The 22,361-nt window shown below is 53.0% G+C and overlaps 1 protein-coding gene across 5 annotated transcripts in view; it reads right to left on the bottom strand.

The window, feature by feature from the left end:
- RIPOR3 (RIPOR family member 3) overlaps positions 1-22,361 on the bottom strand; it is a 73,652-nt gene that overhangs the window by 27,260 nt on the left and 24,031 nt on the right. For 3 of the 5 annotated variants that reach the window (XR_004345984.1, XM_032607003.1, XM_032607006.1), the window contains exon 2: positions 3,291-3,409. The exons of 1 other annotated variant lie outside the window; for it this stretch is intronic. Coding sequence is in view for 3 of the 4 variants with exons in the window: in XM_032607003.1 (XP_032462894.1) it covers positions 3,291-3,409 (119 nt within the window). In the remaining variant the exon portion in view is untranslated. Of the gene's footprint in view, positions 1-3,290; positions 3,410-6,388; positions 6,473-22,361 lie in introns of all 5 variants that reach the window. One more of the 5 variants, XM_032607004.1, reaches the window with a different exon arrangement.

Genomic DNA, 22,361 nt, shown 5'->3' with positions numbered 1-22,361 from the left:
CAGCAGTTCTGGGAGGACATCCCCCGGCACGCCAGAGGAGCTTCCAGATGGGCACGTGTGACCCACGGGCCCCAGCCCTCACGTGAGGCCGCTGGGCCAGCCCTTCTACCTGGTGTCGTTGGGAGACACTATCGGAGGCCCGCTGTACGGCTGCTGCAGGTGCAGGATCCGGAGGTAGGAGGGGCTGGGGGCGGGGCAATAAATAATAGGACGGACTGGACACGTTTCAGGTGAGGACTCAAAGCTGGGTGTAAGCGCACCTTTCCTCCTGCATCTGGTGGTACTTGACGCCCAGGGATGATGACAAACACGCGCACGGCACTCGCAAAGGTCAAGCTCTGCTCTGGGTGCTTCACGTGTACTAGCCTGTTTCTCCTGATACATGTCTCTGAGGTCTAGCCCTCCTCTCTGCCCCCTTTCTCTAGCCTCCTCTCCTTGAAAATCAAGGGCTGCTGCTTGGTTTTCACACCTACACTTCCCAGCCGTCCCAGTGGAGGAATTCCCAGGTGGTGCGGACCTTGCAGGGTCTCCTGGCTCAAGAGGGTCCCTGCCTGAGGGAGGGGAGACCCGGCTGAGGGATGGCAGGAAGGGGTTAAGAGCAGCCCGTGCCTGTCTGTCAGGGCAGAATGGGACAGTGTCAGGGCCTGGCTCTCTTCTTCATCTGCCCACCTTATTATGTATGGCCTTATGTTATAATATAGTATTACATATTTATTATATGTGGCCTTGTTATAGCAGTCATTCAACCTTAGTGTAAAATTTCCTCACCAGATTACCTCCCCAAGTGAATTCTTTGATTACACAATAAAGAAAAAAAAACAACCCTGTCCAGAGTCAAAGGGGCTTCAGGTGCCAGGGCAGGGATAAGGGTTGGGGACATCTAAGTGGAGCCGGGCTCTTCTGCTCTCCTGTCTAAGGTTATTTTTGCCCGACCTGCCCCTGCTGCTGAGCACATTGGCAATGTGGCCGTGTTTCAGTCTGGTTGGATTACCTGGGAAATAAGGCCAGAGGTGAGGCCTGAAACCCAATCCAGACCATCCAGCCCCAGAGCCAGGGTCCAGATCCCTGGGAGTTGTACAGAGACAGGAAGTTAAAAATAGATGTGCTGCTTCTCTGCCATCACGGGCAGCTACTTCCTCACCCCTGGCAAGGGGACTACAGAGAACCAGGCCCGATGGAGGCCACTCAGAAATCTCAGAACCCGTCCAAGCCAGGCATCCTCCAGTAGCCCCTGCAGGGTTGGGGGAGGGGGGCAGGACGGGGAGCCCCAGGAGGGGTCCAGGACATTTACACCACTGTCCCACAGGCCAGCTGCACACCCACTTTCTGTCCCTCAAAGCTCATTCCCACCTCAGGGCCTTTGCACCTCTGTCCCCTCCGCCTGGAAGGCTTTCCCACGCCCACACCCTGTCTGCACGTGATGGGTTCCTCTTCTCTCTGCCTTCCGCTTAAATGCCTCACTGGGGGCCTCCTCCAAGCCCCCTGCTGCCCTCCTGCCTCCCTGCTTTAACCCCTTCAGGGCACCTGCCACCAGCTGCATCCATCTTGACTATCACTGGCTTATTGTTTTCCCCGTCCTGAAAGGATGGCGGGGCCTGGGTCTGTCTCCACAGCCCGGGACGGGGCCTGACCAGAGCCAGTGCTCCATAAATACTTGTGGAAAGAATTAGGGATTCCTAGGGGTGCTTCCAGGATTTCAGCCCTGAGATGCCACTCCTCCCAGGCACACCTCAGAACTGAGAAGCTGAGCTGCCCTGAGACAAGGCGAGTGAGCTGGGAGGGCCTGACCGCAGGGTCAGCCTCACAGTGATGGGGGGTGGGGCGCGGGGAGGGGAAGGTGGGTCTAATGCACAGCTGGGGAGCCTATGGACAGAGCACGAGGAGGGCCTGCCGGGCTCGGGTGGTCCGCACCCCCAAACCCCAGGAAGTGGCTTTGAAGCCAAGGCCTGATGAGATTAAGCGGGACCAGGCCAGGTGAAGCGCAGTGGGAAGGGTTCCAGGACGAGGGCAGGGCCTCTGCAAAGCCCTGGAGGACAGAGAGGCCAATGAGGCTAGAGCCCAGGGCTCAGGATGAGGCTGGCCAGCCAGACCCTGCCACGTGGGGACCGGATTGCGCTCTCAGTGGGACGGGAACCTCCGGAGGGTTTCAGGTAGGGGAACGCCAGGATGAGATTTGGTTCTGCGCCCTGCTCTGGCTGAGGGCCCTGCCTGCCCACCACGGCTGTTCAGACTGGCAGCCGTTTGGGGCCCTCAGGATTCCTGGAACCAGGGGACCAGCACGCCTGGGCTGGCAGGGCTGTGACCCCAGGAGCAGAAACGCGCCCTCCTCCCAGGCATTACCTGCAGCTGGAGGAGACACATTGCAGATCAGCCGTGAACTCACGTCTGGAGGGTCAGTACTAACCAGGCCTGTCTCTGCCTGTCTCTCCTCCTTGGAAAACTTCCCACAAGCCCCCACTGCGTGCCAGCATGTGCCGACAGCTCACCATGTGTCACCTCACTGTACCCTCATGACAAGCCCATGAGGGAGGGACATTTGTGATCCCCATTTCGCAGATGAGGAAACCAGACTCAGAGAGGTGAAGTCACTTGCCCCAGGTCACAGGTGGCCCTACTTCCCATTCTATCAAAGGGGAAGAACAGGGCTTCCCTGGTGGCGCAGTGGTTGAGAGTCCGCCTGCCGATGCAGGGGACGTGGTGGGTTCCTGCTCCGGTCTGGGAGGATCTCACATGCCGTGGAGCGGCTGGGGCCGTGAGCCATGGCCGCTGAGCCTGCGCGTCCGGAGCCTGTGCTCCGCAACGCGAGAGGCCACAACAGTGCGAGGCCCGTGTACCGCAAAAAAAAACACAAAAAACAAAAAACAGGAAGAACATTCCATCCTAACCTGGCCCCTAGGATACTGAGTTCCAACTCTGAATCAGTCTTGCCGTGTGACCTTGGGTAAGCAGCTCTGCCTCTCTGAGCCTCAGTTTTCTGATCTGCCAAGTGGGCCTGATAAACTCAAGCAGATCAGCTTCTAGGATCAACTGCCAGGAGCATGTAGGGTGACACCTGTTCAGATCTGAAGCAAATTACAGCTTTCTCCCAACACCAAGCGTCTCACTCACAGACACACAGACACAGACATACACAGACAGACAGACAGACACAAACACATACTACCCTGCGCCGCAGGCCTGGCGTGAGAGTGAGCCTCCGGGTCACTGGTCTGGGAGGAGGATGTCCCCGCCGGCCCCCCGATCCCTGGCCCTCAAACAAGCCTCCCACACACAGCCCGGGCAGAACTTACGCGATCCTCCGGCTCTGGGCACTGCTGAAGCCGGCAAAGGAGGCGCTCCGGCCCATGACCCCCATAGCCCCTGTGTCCCCAGAGGACAGGAACCGTACCCTCACCGACATGGCTGTCACCTGCAGGGAGAGGGCAGGACAGTCAGCCTCGAACTGGCACCCGGTGAGTGCTGACCGCAGGCTGGCTACCCTCCACCGTGGCCCCCAAGGGTCCTACAGCAGCCCCAGAGAGGGGGCGGCTGGTGCTGCCCCCAGCTCACAGATGAGAAAACCGAGGCTCAGTGAGGTCAGGGAGCTTGGGGCGGAGGGCAGGAGCAAGATTCGAACCCAGGTCTCTGCACCCTGTGCTTGGGTCCTTGATGCCTGTGCGATGCAGGGGGCACCCAGCAACTCGTGAACCAGCTCCTCTCACCTCCCCTCAGCTGCTCCTCTCTGCCAGTAACCCTGACCCCCCTCCACAAACCCCCACTGAGCACCTCCTGTGAGCCAGATGCTGAGTAAGGCAGGCCAAGCCCTCGCCCCCCAGGGCTCCAAGTCCAGCAGGGGGCTGATGGGCCACCATTACAGTAGGGAGTCCACAGCGAAATGATGGGGGTACCAGACCCACCCATGGAGGAGGCGACCAAGAGCTGAGAAGGAAAGGCGAGGAGGGAAGAAGGGGAAGGGGAGGGGAGGGAAAGGTATCTGAAGCAGAGGGAACGGCATGAGCAAAGGCCTGGAGGCGCAGAGGACAAGGTGTAATCCAGAAATGGAAAGAAGTCCAGGGGTGTGGGGTGTGGCTCCAGGTGAGGTTGGAGAGGCCAGCAGAGCACAGGTCAGGGCGGCCTCGGTGGCCCCAGGAAGGACTTTGGCCTTGCAATTGGCAAAGGGTGACTGGGAGCCACGGGAGGTTTTGAGCAGGGGGTGAGTCAGCCCAGTTCACATGAGGCCAGGCTGCTGGCATCAAAGGCTTCCAGAAGCCACAGATCCATTACCCCATCTCTGACCCAGGTTGCAGGGAGGCCAGCCTAGAACCCTGGCTGTCTTTACGTTTTTCCAAACCATCTCGAGATTGGAAAAATGCCACCACATCCTTTGGGAATATCGTCCAGTGTCTTCCAACACAATAGGAAAGTTCTCCCCCATATCTAACCTAAATCTCTGCTGCTACAGTTTTATACCTCAGCCCTCAGCCAGGGAGGCGTCAGTGCAAGGATTCTGGGGACCCCACTGCCCTGAGAAAGCTCCGCTCCGCCAACTCCCTCTTATTCCCGCTCGGTAGGGCCCCTGCTTCCCACATCCCCTCCACCCAGTGGCTGAGCCCAGACTCCACACCTTTGCCCACCCTGGGGCCTCTGCCTGGAATAACGTTCCCTTTGCAGCCACGTCTATCCAGTGTCTAGTCCTGCATTTTGTTTGTAGTCAGCTCCCACCACAAGCTCCAGAGCCCTCACTCTGAACCCCCTGGCAGATCTGCATGACCCCCACAAGCTTCCTCCTCCTCCGATACCTCCCGCAGCCCAGAGTCCCACACGTGCTGTGCATAGGTGAGCTCTGGAAGCAACAAAGCCAGACCTGGGCTCAAACCCCAGCTGCAGCTGTGCCGCTCACCGGCTGTGGGCCTCGGTGATCACATCTGTAAAATGGAGATTCAGAAAAGGACCAAGGACACAATGTGCTGACAACACATGATGTGAAATAGACACCAGAAAGAGCTGGTTGTCTGTGTGCCATCGGCTGACCAAGACCCCAGCCTGGAGACCCCAGGTGCTGGGGCAGATGAGCCAAGGAGCGACCTCTGGCCCCAACGGAGGAAACGGCGAGCGTCTGCGGAGCACCCACTGAGTGGAGCCCCAGTGCCGGGGACTGTCCCGTGCAATAGGTCCGTGAGCAGCAGCCTGGTGTACGGATGGGGAAATTGACGCAGTCTGGCAGTGGAGACATCACTTACTGAGTGCTCATAATTAGGCCAGCTGTCCACTACGTGCCTTACGTAAATTATCTTAGTAGAGCCACACAACCCCCTGAGGTGTAGGAGCTGTTGCGAACCTAATTCAATAGATGAGGAAACTGAGGCTCAGAGAGGTAACAAGACGAGCTCAGGGACCCAGCTAGGAAGCGGCAGAGCCAGGCTGAGAACCTGAGTGTGACCGATGCCGAGCCAGCGCTTCTCAGGTACGTGGGCAGGCATCCCGCACTCTGGGGGTTCGCCCCAGCCCCACGGGAGGACCCTCACGCCCCCACAGTCCCTACCTGGGCTGTGCTGCTGCCAGCTTGGAGCAGCTCACAAGAGTCGACGGTTAAATTTTCAGGAATGTTGGTAGCTTGAAATCAGCCATGACAGAATTAAGTACAGCGTGGAAATGGGCAAGTGCTACAAATTAGGTTTTGTGGTGTTTTTGTTTGTTTGTTTTTCTGCCTGTTGTTAAACTTTTATCAGCATACCACTGCCCCCACCCCTATCAGCACAGGCTCTGGGTGGCACTGGAAGCTTCTCAAACTGCTAAACACGCCCTTCCTCCATCCTAGCCAGGATGAGCAAGGGCACAGGAGGGAGCAGGCAGGGAGATCCCCAAGGTCAGCGGGTGGGACGTGGACTCTGGAGGCAGCCCCAGGGGGCTGGGGACCGGAACGCCCTCCCTCCACCTTCTCCCTCCACATCCCCACCACCCTCCCTCCCAGGCCTTCTGGGTCATTCTTCCAGCCTCCCCCAGGTCCTCCACTTCAAGATAAGGGAGAAAGACGATCGCTAAACAGTTCCTCTGCATGCAGTTTGCTAGAACAAACCCAACCATCTGCCTGCCCAGCGTTAGGAAAGGAGGACCGAGGAGGAGAACTAAGGTTCAGTGCAGACCCATGCAATGTGCCAGCACCTGGCTGTAGGTTGATTACTCACAACAGGGCCATGAAGTTCAATGACCCCACTTTTCATATGAGGAAAGAGCCTCTAAGAGGTGAAGAGGCTGGCTCAGGGAGCCACGTTTTCCAGTGTGAGGTCTGGCTGTCACGTGGGGATTGGCCTCCTGGCTAGACCCTCCCAGCTCCTCTTCCAGCCCAGATGTCACCTCCCCCAGGAAGCCTTCCTGGACCTCCCCCCAATCCCTGCCTCACTTTACTTACAGTGGACGGTGAATGGTGACTTGTCTGCCTCCCCGACTAGACAGAGAGTTCCCTGCAGGTGGGGCTGGGGGCGTTCTCCAGGGCCTGAAAGAGTCACAGCACATCTTTATGGGACCAGAGGACAAGAATTGAAAGGCTGGGGCTGCTTCCCCCACTTCAGCAGGCGGTGCAGCCCAAGGCACAGTCAGTGGAAGAACAGGATAAAGATAAGAACTCCCACTATGTGCTGGACTCCAAGGCAGGGGTGGACAAATGACTTCGGTAAAGGGCCAGAGAGTGAATTTTTTTGGCTTTGCAGGCCTTATGGTCTTTGTCACAGCTACTCAACTCTACCGTTTTAGAGCAAAAGCAGCCACAGATAATGTGCAAATGAATGAGCCTGGATTTGTTCCACTAAAACATTATTTACAAGAGCAGCAGCTACTGATGGATGACCCCTGGGTGGCCAGCACTCCTTCTGCTACCTGCTCTAAAGGTTTAAAATCTCATTTAATACTCCCAACACTATATGAGGCAAATATTATTATTATGCTTCCCATTTTGCAGATAAAGAAACTGAGACTCAGAGAGGAGGGGAAATGACTCAACCAAGGTCACACAGGTCGGAACCGCCAGAGCTGGGATTTGAACCTGGGCATGATGGGCTCCAAAGCCCAGCTACTTCATGCTAGGATGCACCTGCTTCCGCAGGGGCTGTGCTGAGGACACTACCCCCCCTCCGCTGCCATGAGCCTGAGCAGGAGGGAGGGGGCCCCAGAATGGAAGCAGGTTCATGACCCAGACCTGCCAAGCTAGAAATGTAGCACTGGGGATGGCTGAGAAACATCAAGCCCCATCCCCTGCAGGCTTCAGGGTGTGGGAGCCCAGGTCCCTTTGGACCAGCGTCAGATCCCAGCAGCGCCTCTCCGGGCCGATCCCTGGTGGGGCTGATCCTTTGAAGTTGACCCTTGTGATCTCACCCAGCGGGCTGCAAAACGATCCCCTCTCTGGTGGACTGGGCATGAGATGGCCGAGCTGAGACCCCTGGAATCCCAGGAGCCTTCAGTGGGCTCCTGACAAGTCTCAACGGATGTTTGTCACCTTTAACCAAGGGTCATACTCTTAATGTCTAGTTGTTGACACAACAGCAGGACTGACCACTCAGAATAGAGGCTGGGCACCTTGGAGACCCCACTCCTCCCCCAACACCATCCCCCCTCCCCCTCCCCCTGCCGGCATTACCCTTTAGCGGCTGGACTGTAGGCAGGTCGGGCAGCCCTGGGCAGCCAGCACTCTGCAGGGCATGAGAGGCAGGCCAGGGACCTCACTGGGCCCCTGGGCAGAGGAGAGAGTCACAGAAATCATGCGGGTCCCAAACCTTCGGTCGCAGGCAGGACTGCCTCTTCCCCGCGTGTCCCTCGCTGCCTCTCTGTGGCACCCGGACAGCACCTGATGCTCGGATCCAGCTGGGGAGCTCAGGGCAGGCGGGCCAGCTGAAGGGGCTCCTTACCCAGCAGCTGCTCCCCAGACACTGAAGGGGCCGTCCTGGGCCTCTTCCCCCGAGGTGCAGCCAGAGGGAGCCGGAGCCTGTTCTGCTAAATCTGTCCTGCTCGGTGCTGCCCAAAGCTGCCCACCGGCCACAGGGAACCTGCAATTTCACTTCATTTGGAAGTGATGCTTCTAAATTTAACGGCGTGGGCTCTCAGGGCTGGGCAGCGTTTTTGCCTGAGTCCCTCACTTAGGGCTCTTTTATATCCGTTCAAATGCCAGCCAGGGATTAGTTTCCTTATAGGAGTTTCCAAAATAGCCCTTTGGTTTAGCACGAAAGGAAATGGCAGAACAGCCCGGGATGAGGAATGTGAGTTTATACATAAGAGGGAAGGGCGTCCTGAGAAGGCTTCTCTGGGAACCAGACTGTCTGCACCAGATGGAGTCCAACTCCCTCATCTTACTGGTGGCCAGACCCAGTCCAGAGGGGCCAGACGACCTGCCCAGCTCACCCAGAGGTGAATGGAAGAGTCAGAAGAATCCAAACTCCCTGTGCCTGCCAAAACGCAGTCCCCTGCTCCTCCGCTGGAGCCCACTTAAAAGCCCGTAGCTGACCCACGCAGGACGGACGCCTTCCATCGGCTTCCACGCCTGCCGGCTTGGGCTCCCCTCTCCCTGCTGGGCGCCTCCTGAGCCAGGTTGTATGGGGCCGGGAAGACGTGCCCAGGGAAACAGGAGAATACGGTTCCAACTGCATGTGATCTAGAACAAGTTCCCTCCCCTCTGAACCTCTGTCTCCCAGTCTGTAAAATGGGAGGATTGGGCTAGAACTCAGGCTTCCCTCAAGCACAGCACATGCTGGGCCAAGTGAGGGATGCCCAGTGGCCTCCAGGCGTCACTCGGTGGGAGGGTTCTCTTAGTCTTTTAGTCTTTAGTCGTCTTTTCATCCTGGCTCCCCGACTCTCTGTCACTCGTCACCCTTCCTGTTCAACAGAGCACAGAGCTGGCCCGGGCACAGAGCCAGGGGTGGGCAGAGGAGGAGCTTGAATGCAGTCAGGTTGTTTTGTTTTGTTGAATTTCATTTAAGGTAACCTTCCATTTAGAGCAAGCTCTCTTCTGTATGACTTAAAGTGTTTTTTTAAATAGCATGTTTAAATGAAGACAGTACGGATTTAAAGAACACTTGGTTTAAATAGAGCAAGTAGGCACCCACCTGCCTGGCAGCCCACATTCCTGGGTCCTGCCACCAGCTCTCAGGAGCCACCGTGGAAGGGGCAGCTGGAGCCAGTGGCACCTGGAGACCCCAAGGATGTCTCTGCAGGTGGCCAGCTGGCCTCAAAGAGACAGATGGGCTGATGGCTCCGGCTTCTGGTATAAGAGAAGAGCAAGCAGCTCCTTGGGGAGCCCCAACTGTGCCCCCAGAGTCCACTGTCCCGCAGCTGCAGGGCAAATGGAAACTTCCTAACGGCCAGATTCAAGACCAGGCACGGAGTCAGAATCCGGGATCCAAGAGGGCCCTTGCCTCAGTGTATCATGCAGTCCACAGCCCGCTGTGTTCTTCCTGCCCAGGGCAGGCCTGGGAGGAGTTCCTGTCCTGCACCAACTCTGGCCTGTAGGCTCGTCAAGGACCAGTCACAGGAGAGGATGGGCAAGCCCTCTCATTGGACTTCACAGCACACCTGTGCCCATTTCACAGATGGGAACACTGAGGGTGCATCCACAAATGGCCAAGTGCAAGGGACAGGTTAGATAACCATACAAAAGAAATGTGTGCGGCCGTTAGGAATATGATTTTGAGGAATAGTGACATGGGAAAATGTTTGAGGTAAGATGTGAGTAAACCAGAGCAAGATGTAAACTGTATACAGCATGTTTTATTTTTGAAACAGTACCTTACGAATGTGCTACAATGGACATGTATTCCCTCAAATTAAGAAAAAAACGTTAATTTGAAGAAAATCGAGAGATTGACTAAGCTGTCCTCAGTCGCACAGTAATCAAGCTGCCAAGCTGACTGCGTCTCCTCCAACCTAGAGAACGTTGCTTCTCAGGATGAACCTGGGATCAAAGGAGAAACTTGCCTCTTTAAAAGAAAGAAAAAAAAAATTTTAAAGGTCCACAGATATCATCTGTACTCCCAGCTAACTCCACTGGGTTTTATGAGGCAAAAATGACTCATGAATTTCTGTGAAATATCCAGAGAGTGTTCTAATTTAAATGGCCCCTGACCACCACCGACACACTCCCATTGGCGGGTCGACCAGGGGTCACCTGGAAGAGACAGCAACTCTTGGGGGAAGGAGCCTCCTGAGGCCGCCACGGGCAAAGGAGTGGGTGTGGGTGTGGGGAGGGGAGACAGGAAGCTGGAGCTGCCCAGAGATGGGGGGAGGTGATGAAGCTGAGCCTCTGGAAGCACCACTCTCACTCTGGTCTGCTTAGGACCAGCAATAAAAATGGGGTGAGGCAGGAGGGATCGGGCATCTCCCCACAGCACCCCTCTGAGGTGGGCACCGTTACCACCCCCATTTTACGGACCGGGAAACTGAGGCTGGTAGAACTGAAATGACCTGAAGTAACACGTGGCAGCACTAGGTCTTCAATAACTCACCTTAAAATGCTAATGTGCGGGCAGCGTGGCCCAAGTGTGCGTAGACCTAGCCCACATCCTAGGGGTGAGTAGGTGTTGCGTGGAAGGCACTAACATGGGTCCCCACTCCAGAAGCAGCTATGGGAGGGTCTGTACCTCAGCACTGCTGACATTTGGGGTCATTCTTCACTGTGGAGGTTGTCCTGCGTACTTAGCAGCTACCCTCCCACCCTCCTGATGCCAGGAGCCCTCCACCCTCCAGTTGTGACAACCAAGACTGTCTGCAGACACGGTACTGTCCCCCGGGGCGGGGGCGGGGTGCAGAATGGTGACCCATGGGAAGGACCGGGTTAAAGGGTTAAAGGCAGCTTGTCAGATCTGCACGAGAGGGCTGGTGAATTAGCGTGCTGGGTGTCAGGAAGGATTTCTCACAGGTGAAAGGAGTAGTGTTGTAGATACTCTATTCCGTTGACTACGAATGTTGTTCAGGCTCCGTCTCTTGACACGAATAGGGTGTGGGAACCTGGGGGCCCCGGCAGCCCAACATATTCAGAAGGGGCCCTGGGCCTACAGCTCCCACTGGGCCTCTGCCACCCCATCCTTCACACGCACGTGTGCACACACGCACACACGCCAGGGTATGGATGAAAGCCTGGAGGCCTGAGCGGGAGGCCTTGAGCTTGGAGTAGAGGTTGACCTCCTCCTTGGGGGTGTTTGCTGTAACGTCAAGAGTTCTGCGTGAGACCTGCCTTGATCGTAACCCCCTACCTGGAGGCCAGAAGAGACCCAAAGGCTACCTACCTTTTTAATCCCAAAGACTGCCGATGAACGCACACGCTGGTTTGGGGCAGCTCAACACAGGCAGGGTTTGGATTCAAACCCAGGCAGGCAGAACTCTGCTGGCCACGTGGGCCAACCAGTCCACCCTGGATGAACCGCCTGGAATTCTCGGTAATCTTGGGGACACAGACCTTCCCCCTTGCCACACAGCTGGACATCAGAGCCCAGGAGTCTCATCTCCAAACCAGCCAAAGGACTGGGAAAGAATTCCTGTTCATGACTGCTGTCTGTGGAACAAGTTAGGGCCAACTTCTCCACTAGGGATGGGGGCACAGGTGCACAGGCCCCATGAAAACATGAGGATTACTTTTAAAAATCAGAAGACTACAAATGAAATTTTAGGTCAAAGAGAATGTTTTATTATATAATGTAAAATTATATTATTATATATTTAATAGAATGTATTTTATTTATAATACATCCATCTTTATACCAGTCACAATATCCTATACTATTTAATATATTTTATGCAGGAATTGTCCCCGGATGGCCAAGGTGCTGGGGGTGGGGTGGGGATGGCACGAAAGTCATCACTTGGCCCTGCCCTGGCCCTCTCCTAGCCCCGCCTCCAATCTGTCTGCCTCTAGATCAATCCTTCCACCTCCTGCCCTGCCCTCGGGCTCTCTATCCAGCTCCCTCCCACACAAGTCTTTATTATGCAAATCAGATTCACCCTTCCTTCCTGTCTCCCCCTTTCTCAGTTTTATCTCCCCCTTCCCTACTCCCAAGTCCACTGGGCCTGACTCCCCAAGATGGAAGAGCTATGAGAGCCAGGCCGGACCTTGCACTTGACCCAAATCAGCTCATTTGACCCTCAGTGAAATGTAGTACTGCAGGTTTCACTCCATCCCATTCTGGTTTTGGGGTCTAATGAATCTGAGTTTGGCTTCTGGCCTGTGCTATCAACCGCAGACCTCAACTTCCAGTTCTCTAAAATGGACTCAGTGGTTCCTAGGTAGAAGTTATGTTTGGACATGATTTCATAGTGAGCTCATGCATGCTTCCATATGTACATTATCCTTAGAGCCTTCTTTTCTGGAACTTACAAATACATATTCCTTTGTACAGTTACCTAGTTTTTGTTGTTTTTTTTTTGCTGTAGTCTGCATTGCGTGGTATGTGGGATCTCAGTCCAGAGATTAAACCCGGGCCCCCCGCATGTGGAGTGCAGAGGCTGTTTTAAACCACTGACCACCAGGGAAGTCCCCAGTTATCCACCTTGATCTCATTGATTTCTAGGGGCTATTTATAAATCCTGGATTGGTGATCTTTTCTTAATTTTCTCCCAGCCCTTCACTTACCTTTTACCTTGCTCTTAATGAGGTGTGCGTGCGTGCGTGTGAGTGTGTGTAACAGAAGCTTCAAATATTTACGTGTCTGGATCTGTGAACATTCCTTGTATGCTTTAGAGTTTAGAACCTGCTTTTTCCACCTCGAAAATTGTTTCAGATCTGTGGACCACTGAAGTCTAGTTCCCTGGGTGAGAATTTTGTCTTGCTGGCAGCTGGGCTGTAAGACCCTCAAGGGCATCGCTCTCCCCCTCCTTGGTCAAGAGACTTCACTCTGCACCGTGCTTCTCAGAAACACCCGGAATCTGTCCCCTTTTTCCACCCCTACCCCAGGACCAAGCCCCATCACCTCTCAGGTCTCCACTGGTCTCCCCGCCTCCACTTGCCCTGAAAACTGGAGTGAGCTTTTAAAAATGTCCATCTGTTTCTTATACCCCACCCCAGATTCGGGGCTTCTGGGAACTCTTAGTATTAAAATCTCACCCCCGCACCACACCCACAAGGTCCAGAAGGAAGTGGTGCCTAAGGACGGAACCCAGACAGGGACAACGGAGCGCTCCCTGCCCGCTGCCCAGGAAGACAAGAGCCCCCTTCTCACCCCTCAAACATTAATCACAACCAGGTCTTGTCATGGTAAAGGCAGGGCCAGGGGCTTGGGGGACCAGGGGCTGGAAGGTGGGAGGGATTGCAAAGCCTTTACATAATCCATCCTATTTCCACCCTCACCCCATTTACAGCTGAAGTACCCAGACCCTGAACCCTGATGAAGATCCATAGCCCAGCAGTGCTGAGTCAACCTCCTGGAGTGCCCGAGGCTCCCCAGCCAGCAGGCCCTGGGACTCCTGCACAGGCATGTGGGCCAGTGGAGTGGGACTGTTTGCTAATAGAGGCTGTTAACAGCACGAGAAATGGTCAAGGGGTCAACAAGAGATGAGCCATCTGGTTGTCCCAAGGTAAACAATTTACAAGAGAAAAGTCAGGCCAGCTTGCCGTTCTGCTTTTTCTTTCGACAGTGCGGACGTGCAGTGTCCTTTTCCCCTTGGTGCCGACGGGAAAGACAGAGGCTGTCCCAGGCACCCTGGCCTCAGCTCCAGTGCCTCCCAGGAGGGGCAAAAAGGCAGGAAAAGTCGGATTTTTTTCCCACACCTTTTCTTGTCCCATTCTCAGGACTGAGTGATTTCACACCAACTGGTTAATCCACATTGTAAGGAAGGTAGGTTTCATCCCAAAGAAACAGACTTATTTTCAAGCACCCAAAGCCTTGAACTTAGAGAATCTTCAGCCTGAAATTTATTTCCTGTTGGAAGAAGACCCCTACTGGTCTCCCCAGGGATTGCAGCCCTGCTCTACCAACCGCTACAAATGCCCACCCGAAAGTGAGAGAGGGTCTCCCTTCTTGCCATTCAGAGTGAAGCCAGTGGATTCCCAAGCATGCGGAACACACATGTGGCTTAATAGCCTGAAATAAACAGATTGGGCTGAAATTATAGTCCTGGAATTTCCAAAAGTGTTGCAAAACATTCCAGGCAGACACTGGAGTTAGTATACTACAAGCTGTTTATCAATTATTTCCTTCTTTGCCAAACATTCTTACTTGGGTCTACGGGGAGATGATTTTGGTGGGAGTGAATCTCTGATTTTGTAATGAAAATCACCAGGGAAAAAGGCTTGCTTTACAGAGGCTCATGTTACAGAAAATGTGGCTGTAACAGGTAGTTCCCATAAGAACATAGCTAGTACTAACTTTTGAACTCATGTAATAAAGAAAAGTGACATCTGGGGACTAGGATTTGGGGTCTCTGCACTAACCTGTGAGATACAGAGCCACACATTCACATGGAGGATGATGAGTACAAGTCTTGGTGTCAAAAATCTTGTTCAAGTCCAGCCTTTGCCTCCTTCTAACTATGTGACTTGGATAAGTCACAAACTCTGAGCCTCAGTTTTCTCATCTACAAAATAGAAACCATTGAAATTAGTTACCTTACTTTACAGTTTCCAGGATGTGGGGTTTTCTTCTCCTTGTTAAAAGGAAAAACCAAACCATAATTTATGGCCTTTCCTACAGCTTTGTGCTGCTAACGTTAGAGACCTGAGGTAGTATCTTAGTTTTCTGTGGCTGCCGTAATAAAGTACCCTTTAAACAACAGAAATGTATCGTCTCACAGTTCTGGAGGTTAGAAGTCCAAAGTCAAGGTGTCGGCAGGACCATGTTCCCTCTAAAGCCTCTAGGAAAGAGTCCTTCCCTATCCTTCCCTGGTGGCACAGTGGTCAAGAATCCGCCTGCCAATGCAGGGGACACGGGTTCGAGCCGCGGTCCGGGAAGATCCCATATGCCGCGGAGCAAGTAAGCCTGTGCGCCACAACTACTGAGCCTGCGCTCTAGAGCCCGAGAGCCACAACTACTGAGCCCGTGGGCCACAACTACTGAAGCCCGTGAGCCTAGAGTCCGTGCTCCCCAACAAAGAGAAGCCACCGCAATGAGAAGCCCGTGCACCGCCAACTAGAGGAAGCCCGCGTGCAGTAACAAAGACCCAACACAGCCAAAGATAAATAAATAAAATAAATAAATATATTAAAATAAGAGTCCTTCCTTGCCTCTTCCAGCTTCTGGTGGTGGCCCTTAATCCCTGGCCTTCCTTGGCTTTCGGCTGCATCGCTCCAATCTCTGCCTCGAGGGCCACATGGCCTTCTGAGCATTCTGTCTTCACCAGGCATTTGTCTCTAGTTATAAAGACACCATCATTAGATCAAGGCCCACCCAGAAGACCTCCTCTAACTTGATTACATCTGCAAAGACCCTATTTCCGAACAAGATCACCTTCGCAGGTACAAGGGGGTAGGAATTCAGCATATCTTTGCAGGGGGACACAATCCAACCCATAGCAGGTCGAAAACACTTTGTTTAGCCCGGCAGCTTAATGAGCTTTGGGATGTGCTAAGGTGGGCTCCAGGCATTGGTGGGGTGGGGGAAGAGATGCTGGACTGTTACCTGTAAGAAGGCACTGACAGGTGCGTGTTGATGATTGACAGCTGGAGACAGGGAAGGCTATGGGGGAGGGGAGGGGAGAGCAGAACATAGGACATTTTCCAGGCAATGGGATTTTAGGATGGTGATTCCAGACTTTACTTCCAAGTGTGCTACCCTGGGTTCCCATTACCCCAAATTCTATGGACTTTCTTCCCAAGAGCTCCCTGTTTGCCTTTTTCTAGCCCACTGCCTTCAGTCTGCTGGGACTGGCCCAGAGCCCCACCATCCCCTCACTACGGAGAGGACAAGAACCTCACCAGGCTAAGCAGACACAGCCTCCCTGGGAAGGGAAACTGGAGTCGAAGGACAGGAGACAGAACATGCTGGATTTCGTTCATTCTGGCTTCGGTGAGTCCCTGACTGCAGTGTCTATCATGAGACCGTCTTGGGTTCCTGAGCCCCTAGTTCAGGCCATTTCCAGTCCTGTTTTTCTGGACCCTTTCAGTGACCCCCCACTCCCCACGACCTTCCAGGAGACCCCCTCAGCTTAAATGAGGCTCACCACAGACCTCTCCAGAGGCCGCTCTCCCAGCAGCCTTGTGTCAGCAAAACTTTAGGAAAAATGAAAGAATTGGAGCAGCATCCAGCATGGAATAAAAGGGAAAAAGACAATTTTTTGTCTTTTTTTTTTTTTTCACATACCAAAAGCCAGATATTTAATCAGGTAAACAAAACTATTCTAAATATACTTTTATTTTTTGATAAATATTGATTTATAATAATCCTAAGCATTTTTTTAATCTTAAAAAATAACATCCAAAAACTTCAAATGAACTATATTTTAGGATCAGCTTGTCTTTATCTTGAAGGTTGGTTTTTAACCACCTTTGCATCCAGGGGTCCATTATCAGAACACAGCATAGGGCTCTGTCCCTTAAGCATGTCCACATCACTGACTGACAGACCTACTTCCAGCCAAACAGGCTCTTTCCCCTGTACTCTCAGTGTGGCTGTTGCCTGCCCCAGGCCTGTGAAACTCCCTAGGACTGTCTTTTCCTCTGGGAGGGTCAGACTCACCTCTGATTAGTGATACTTCAAAATGATGGTGTCAAAAGGAAAAACAGAAGTGGCTTTTAATTCTTGAGCTGTTAACACTGCTCGGGAAAATGCTTTCTGAGGGAAATGAACACAGCTTTGCGTATTTTGTTCTCCTAAAAATAATAGTGAACAGAATTGTGCTCTTGGTAATCTTATGCAGATTTGAGTTTGTGCCTTGAATTCTTCCCAGTGAATCCAATCACCTTAGGCCTGCAATTTTCTATAGATCTGACAAGCAGATATTCCAATCTCCCAAACTCCTTGGTTTACAATAGTTCTACCTACCCCGTAAAGCCCTATTGGCCTTCTAACAATGATGACTGTTAACTGTCCCTCATCCTCCTCGAGCTGCAAAGCTGGCTCTTTCCTTTTTAAAATTGCATCCAGCATTTTAGGAGAAGAATGAAATATTTTTTAAAAATTAACGTATATCAGCACAAAGCTATCTAGAAATGTTAAGACCCTCGAGAATCCTTGGGGATAGTGTGTGGGGGGCAGGGATTTCCCACTGGGGTCTTGGGCTCTGGTTAATATTAAGGGGAGGGGTACCCCACAAGAAGCCTGGCAGATGTAGGCACCCAGGGGCTGCCGCTCAGGGCACCCACATGAGTCCTGTGCCTGGTGCATGGAGACGAGGAGCAACGGTGAGCACCGCTTGACACGTGGCCCTCTGGACAGCGTGGCCCCCTCTCTTTCAGCCAGAGCACCGCAGCCTCAGCCAGACGCCCTCCCTCGTCATGGGGTTCTTCCTGCACACATGCTGTTTTGATTCTGTGCCCCTCAGTCTTTACTCGTTTTCCTGCCTAATGAGGTGAGCTTCACCCAGCCCAGCAGCAGTTCCTGTAAACGCTGGAGCTTCTATGACCCAACGTGGTGAGTTTGCAGGGAAGCACTCCCCGAGGGCTGGGCTGGCTGGAAAGAGATGCTTCGCCCTTTCCAAGAACGGTAATGAGGTCTGAGGGTTCTGATGGCAGGCAGGGGTGCTGTGGGCTCCAAGAGCCCTGGGCTGGCTTGGGGTCAGAAGATTTGGGCTCCAGCCCGAGACACGCTAACTAGGCGTCTGTCTCTCTCCTGGGTAAAACGGGGATAATGCTCATACCTCACGGCATCGCTGTTGGGCTCCAGCTGGATTACAGACGTAGAGTAAGTCTGGAAACCGTGATGCTCTGAGCAAGTGAAAGGAAGTATCACCGTTCCCGTGGCCATTACTATTATTATTATTAGAACCTAAGATCTTCCATGGCCAGCAGAATATCACGATGACCCCCAGGACCTTTGACCTTGCATGAAATCCTCTCCCCTTTGAGTGTGGGTGGAACCCGTGAATATCAGGACATATGACTCCTGTGAGTAGGTCACCTTTTATGGCAAAAGGGAGATTATCCTGCCCAGGCCTGACCTACTCAGGAGACCCCTGAAACAGGACCGGCTCTTCCAGGCAGAAGAGGTTTAAAGCATGAGAGGGACTCAGTGTGAGAGAGTCTCCATTGCTGGCTTTGAAGATGGGAGGGGACCACGTGGCCAGGAAATCAGAAGCCTCTAGAAGCTGAAAGTGGCCCCGGCTGACAGCGAGTAAGGAAGCGGGACTTCAGTCCTACAACCACGTGAAACTGAATGATGCCAACAAGAGTGGTCTTGCAAGTGGATTTGTCTCCAGACCCTCCACACAAGAACTCGGTCTACCCAGTAACTTAGACACCAACTTCTGTCCTCCAGAGCTGGGAGCTCATAAATGCGGTTGCACTGAGCTGCTGAGTTTCCGGCAATTCGTTACATAGCAATAGAAAACCAATCCGCCCCCTGTGAGGAAGGCCTTAAAGTGGAAGGCTCCTACACCATCTCCCTCCCAGTGTGGCCTGGACAGTAGAGACGAGGTTGGAGACCTGACTGTCCTACTCGCTGGCTGTGTGGGGGTGGCTGCAAGACCTCCCTCACAGCCCAGAACCTCAGTTTGCTCATCTGTGAAGTGGGGATGGAAATTAAATGCATGTAAAACATCAGACTACGTCATAAGGGCACATAGTAAATGCTTAAGAAACATGAATATTGTACATGATAATGATTAGAAATCAGCTGGTGGCTGACAGCTAACAACAGTGGGCCTGTGGGCGTCAGAGCTCTGCCCCACACTAGGGGCACAGGAATGAGCCCCAACCTGTGTCCTGGGAGTCAGGACCTGAAAGTCACAACTTTGGAAACAGTGGGTGGTATGTGCCCAGCGTTCTTGGCGGGGTGAAGCCCAGGTCTCGAGCTCTGAGCCCCCCTCGGAGTCTGGTGCAGGCCTGGGAGTGCTTCGCTCCTCAAGACCCCTTTTGCTCTGGCTTCCCTGAGGAGGAATTCTGCTGCCTCACTCTGTCCCCCTCCATCTCAGTGAAGCCCAAGGCCAGGGCCTGTTCTCATGAGGAAGAAGCTCGCCCTGGACCCAGGAGGAGAGGTGGGTCCAGTCTCTGAGTTCTGTTCCTGGCGCTTGCCCTTACCAGCCCCATCACACCCCAAATTCTCTAAGCTCCAAACCCTGGGGCCCCTCTCTGACTGCCCTTCTCATTCCCTCCCATCCTCAGAGCAGCTGCTGAAGCCCCCGCACCCTGGCCCCAATTAATCCTCCCGCCTCTGTTCCCACTGACCCCAGTTCCAGCCACAGGAGGCCAGAGTAAGTTTCTAATTAAACGCAACTTGGCTGCTGGGGTTGCCAGTCAAATCCACAATGAGATACCACTTCACACCCACTAGGATGGCCGTAATCAAAGAGATCGACAGTAACAAGTGTTGGTGAAGATGTGGAGAAACTGGAGCCCTCGGGCACCGCTAGTGGGCACGCAGGACAGGGTGGTCGATTAGGAAGATAGCTTGACAGTTCCCCCAAAAGGTGAAACACAGAGTTTCCATATGACCCAGCAATCCCACTCCCAGATATATTCGCAAAGGTATGAAAACACATGTCCACACAAAGCCAGGACACAAATGTTCTTAGCAGCATTACTCCTAAGTCAAGACGTGAAACCCCCCGCAAATGTTCATCAGCTGTTGAAAAATAAGCAACATGTATGAAGGTTCACTCGTCCAATGGGATCGTTTTCACCACATAAAGGAACGAAGTACCGATCTATGCTACAACATGGATGAATCTAGAAAACACGATGCTGAGTGAAAGAAGCCAGACACAGAAGGCCACATATTATATGATTCCACTTACACAAAGTGTCCAGACCAGGCAAATCCATAGAGACAAAAGCTGGATTCGTGGTTGCCGGGGGCTGGGAGCAGAGGAGGGTGGGCGTGACTGCTCAGCGGTGCGGGATTTCTCTCGGGGGCGTTGAAACTGTTCTGGAATTGGATGGTGGCAGTAGCTGCACCAGTTTGTGAAAAGGCTGAAAGCCACTGAATTGTACACTTTAAAAGGGTGTGTTTTCTGGTATATGAATTATATCTGAATTTTTTTTAAACAGGTTTAAATAAAAGTGCTGACAGCAGCTTGCTAAGGGCATGACCTTGCACAGGTGATGTGTCCTGAGCCCGCAACTCCCCGTCTGTGCAACGGGACTGACCACAGTGCTGCCTCGTGGGTCTGCCGAGATCACATAAGAAAACGCAGGAAAGCAGCGCTCGAAGAACGGAATTTGTATGAGGAGGAGTCTCAAGACTAGTATAAAGCTGGGGTGGCCTCCCAAGGGTCTGCTTCCCCCAGCAGCTCTGCTCCCTTCTATACTTGCTGCCTGGCTGACTCTCCTCATCTTTCCACCCCCGCTTCCTGGCTTCCCTGGTCCCTCTGCCTGGAATGCCCAGCTTGTCCTCCCTCAGCAGGTCCAGACCTGCCCCTGCCTTCAAGCTTCAAGAGCTGCCCGGCAGCTCCCCCTCTGACCAGCTCTCCCTGACCCATCAGAGCCTTAGGGAATGCCGTCCCCTTCCAGAGGCCCTTAAAGGGAGGTGCTGATCACAGGCTGAGTCACACTGAGGGCTTTCATCTCCTGAGCCAGGCTCTGGGCAATTCAAGGAGAAGGGTCACGTCTGTTTTTTTTTTTTGGCCACACCGCGAGGCAGGTGGGATCTTAGTTCTCCGACCAGGGATTGAACCCGTGCCCCCTGGATTGGAAGCGTGGCGTCTTAACCATTGGTCTGCCAGGGATGTCCCACGTCTGATTTAAGTGTGTCCCAAATTTCATTCATTATCACCGTTACAATTTCTCCCGTATTTGAGTGCCACCTGTATTATAAGTTCCTTAATACTTTTTAAAATCAGCTCACTTTTCAGGGCTTCCCTGGTGGCGCAGTGGTTAAGAATCCGCCTGCCAATGCAGAGAACGTGGGTTCGAGCCCTGGTGCGGGAAGATCCCACATGCTGAGGAGCAACTAAGCACATGTGCCACAACTACTGAGCCTGCTCTCTAGAGCCCGTGAGCCACAACTACTGAGCCCTCATGCCATACCTACTGAAGCCCGCGTGCCTAGAGCCCATGCTCCGCAGCAAGAGAATCCCCCGCAATGAGAAGCCCGCGCACCGCAACTAGAGAAAGCCCGCGCGTGGCAACGAAGACCCAATACAGCCAAAAATAAATAAATAAATAAAATTTTAAAAAATAAATAAAATCAGCTCACTTTTCAAAACATAGATGAAATTAGAAAGATGCTTCTCATAACTGTAAATGAAGAGCCAGTGTCATTCCCCATCAATAGTAATATAAACAGTAACTGCAAAATATTCACACTGAACACAAAGCCAAGTTCAAGGGCCAGTAGGCATGCTTGCCTGCTAAGCCTCTGTGCTTCCAAGGGGGAGATTAGTGGGTCTTTGGGAGGCATCAAAGACATATTAACAAGTAGAGACTTTCTCAGCATAATCGGGACTGAAAGATACTTGAAACGGGACTTGCACGTGATCCGTGAGTCACTGTTATTTGATTTCCGTGCCTCCTGAATCATCTTCCCTCATCTCCCACAAATTGTGGCTTAACACCTCCTTTCCTGGCCCCTCATCTAAGTGGGACCACCTCTGCCCCCCTTTCCCCATCCCGGCTTTACTTTTCTCTTTAGCATTTAATACCATCCGCTCTTCTACATGCTACATTTTCCTTGTCTGTCTGTCACCCCAGCTAGAATGCATGGCAGTCTCCTGCTAATGGCCCAGCATCCCCAGAAGGTGCCTGGCACCTAGGAGGCTTCGGTAAGTATCTGCTGGTTGAATGGGTGGACGGATGGTTGGATGAATCTTGTATGTCCAGCAGCTTTGTACTATCTTACACTAACTTTGTATCAAATCTTACACATAGGAGATGGCCCAATAAACAATTGTTGAGTGAGCAAGTGAATTAATGAATCCATCCATCGATACGTTTCTGCCTGGACAGTGAAGCTGTCAGTTTTTAAGATCGCCCAGACTTTTTCATGTGTATATGTTTCCAAAGTCCCTGATTCTAAATTCTTCCTGCAGATTCTCTCCAGGACTAAAGGAATGGAGCCTTTGCCAAGAAAAGTGTTTGAATTCTCAGGCCTCCAGTTTAGATGAAATGGGATGGTTTACCAGGAAAAGAAAGTTGGGGACCCCAAGAAGTTATGGGGGGCTCGAGGAGTGGGGAGAGCATTCTCCAGGGCCAAACCCCTCCTTGCCCCCTTGCCCAGCACCCTGGCACACTGCCAAGCCGGAGAAGCCCGGCAGACACTCAGGTACACTGCAGTTACTAAGTGATCCTAAGTACCTCAAGATGGGTGCATTGACGCGAGCCACTC

Source organism: Phocoena sinus, chromosome 15 (assembly GCF_008692025.1).
Source record: "Phocoena sinus isolate mPhoSin1 chromosome 15, mPhoSin1.pri, whole genome shotgun sequence".
NCBI lineage: Eukaryota > Metazoa > Chordata > Mammalia > Artiodactyla > Phocoenidae > Phocoena > Phocoena sinus.
Note: the sequence above shows the minus strand (reverse complement) of the source record. Positions and strands in the feature narration are given on the sequence as shown.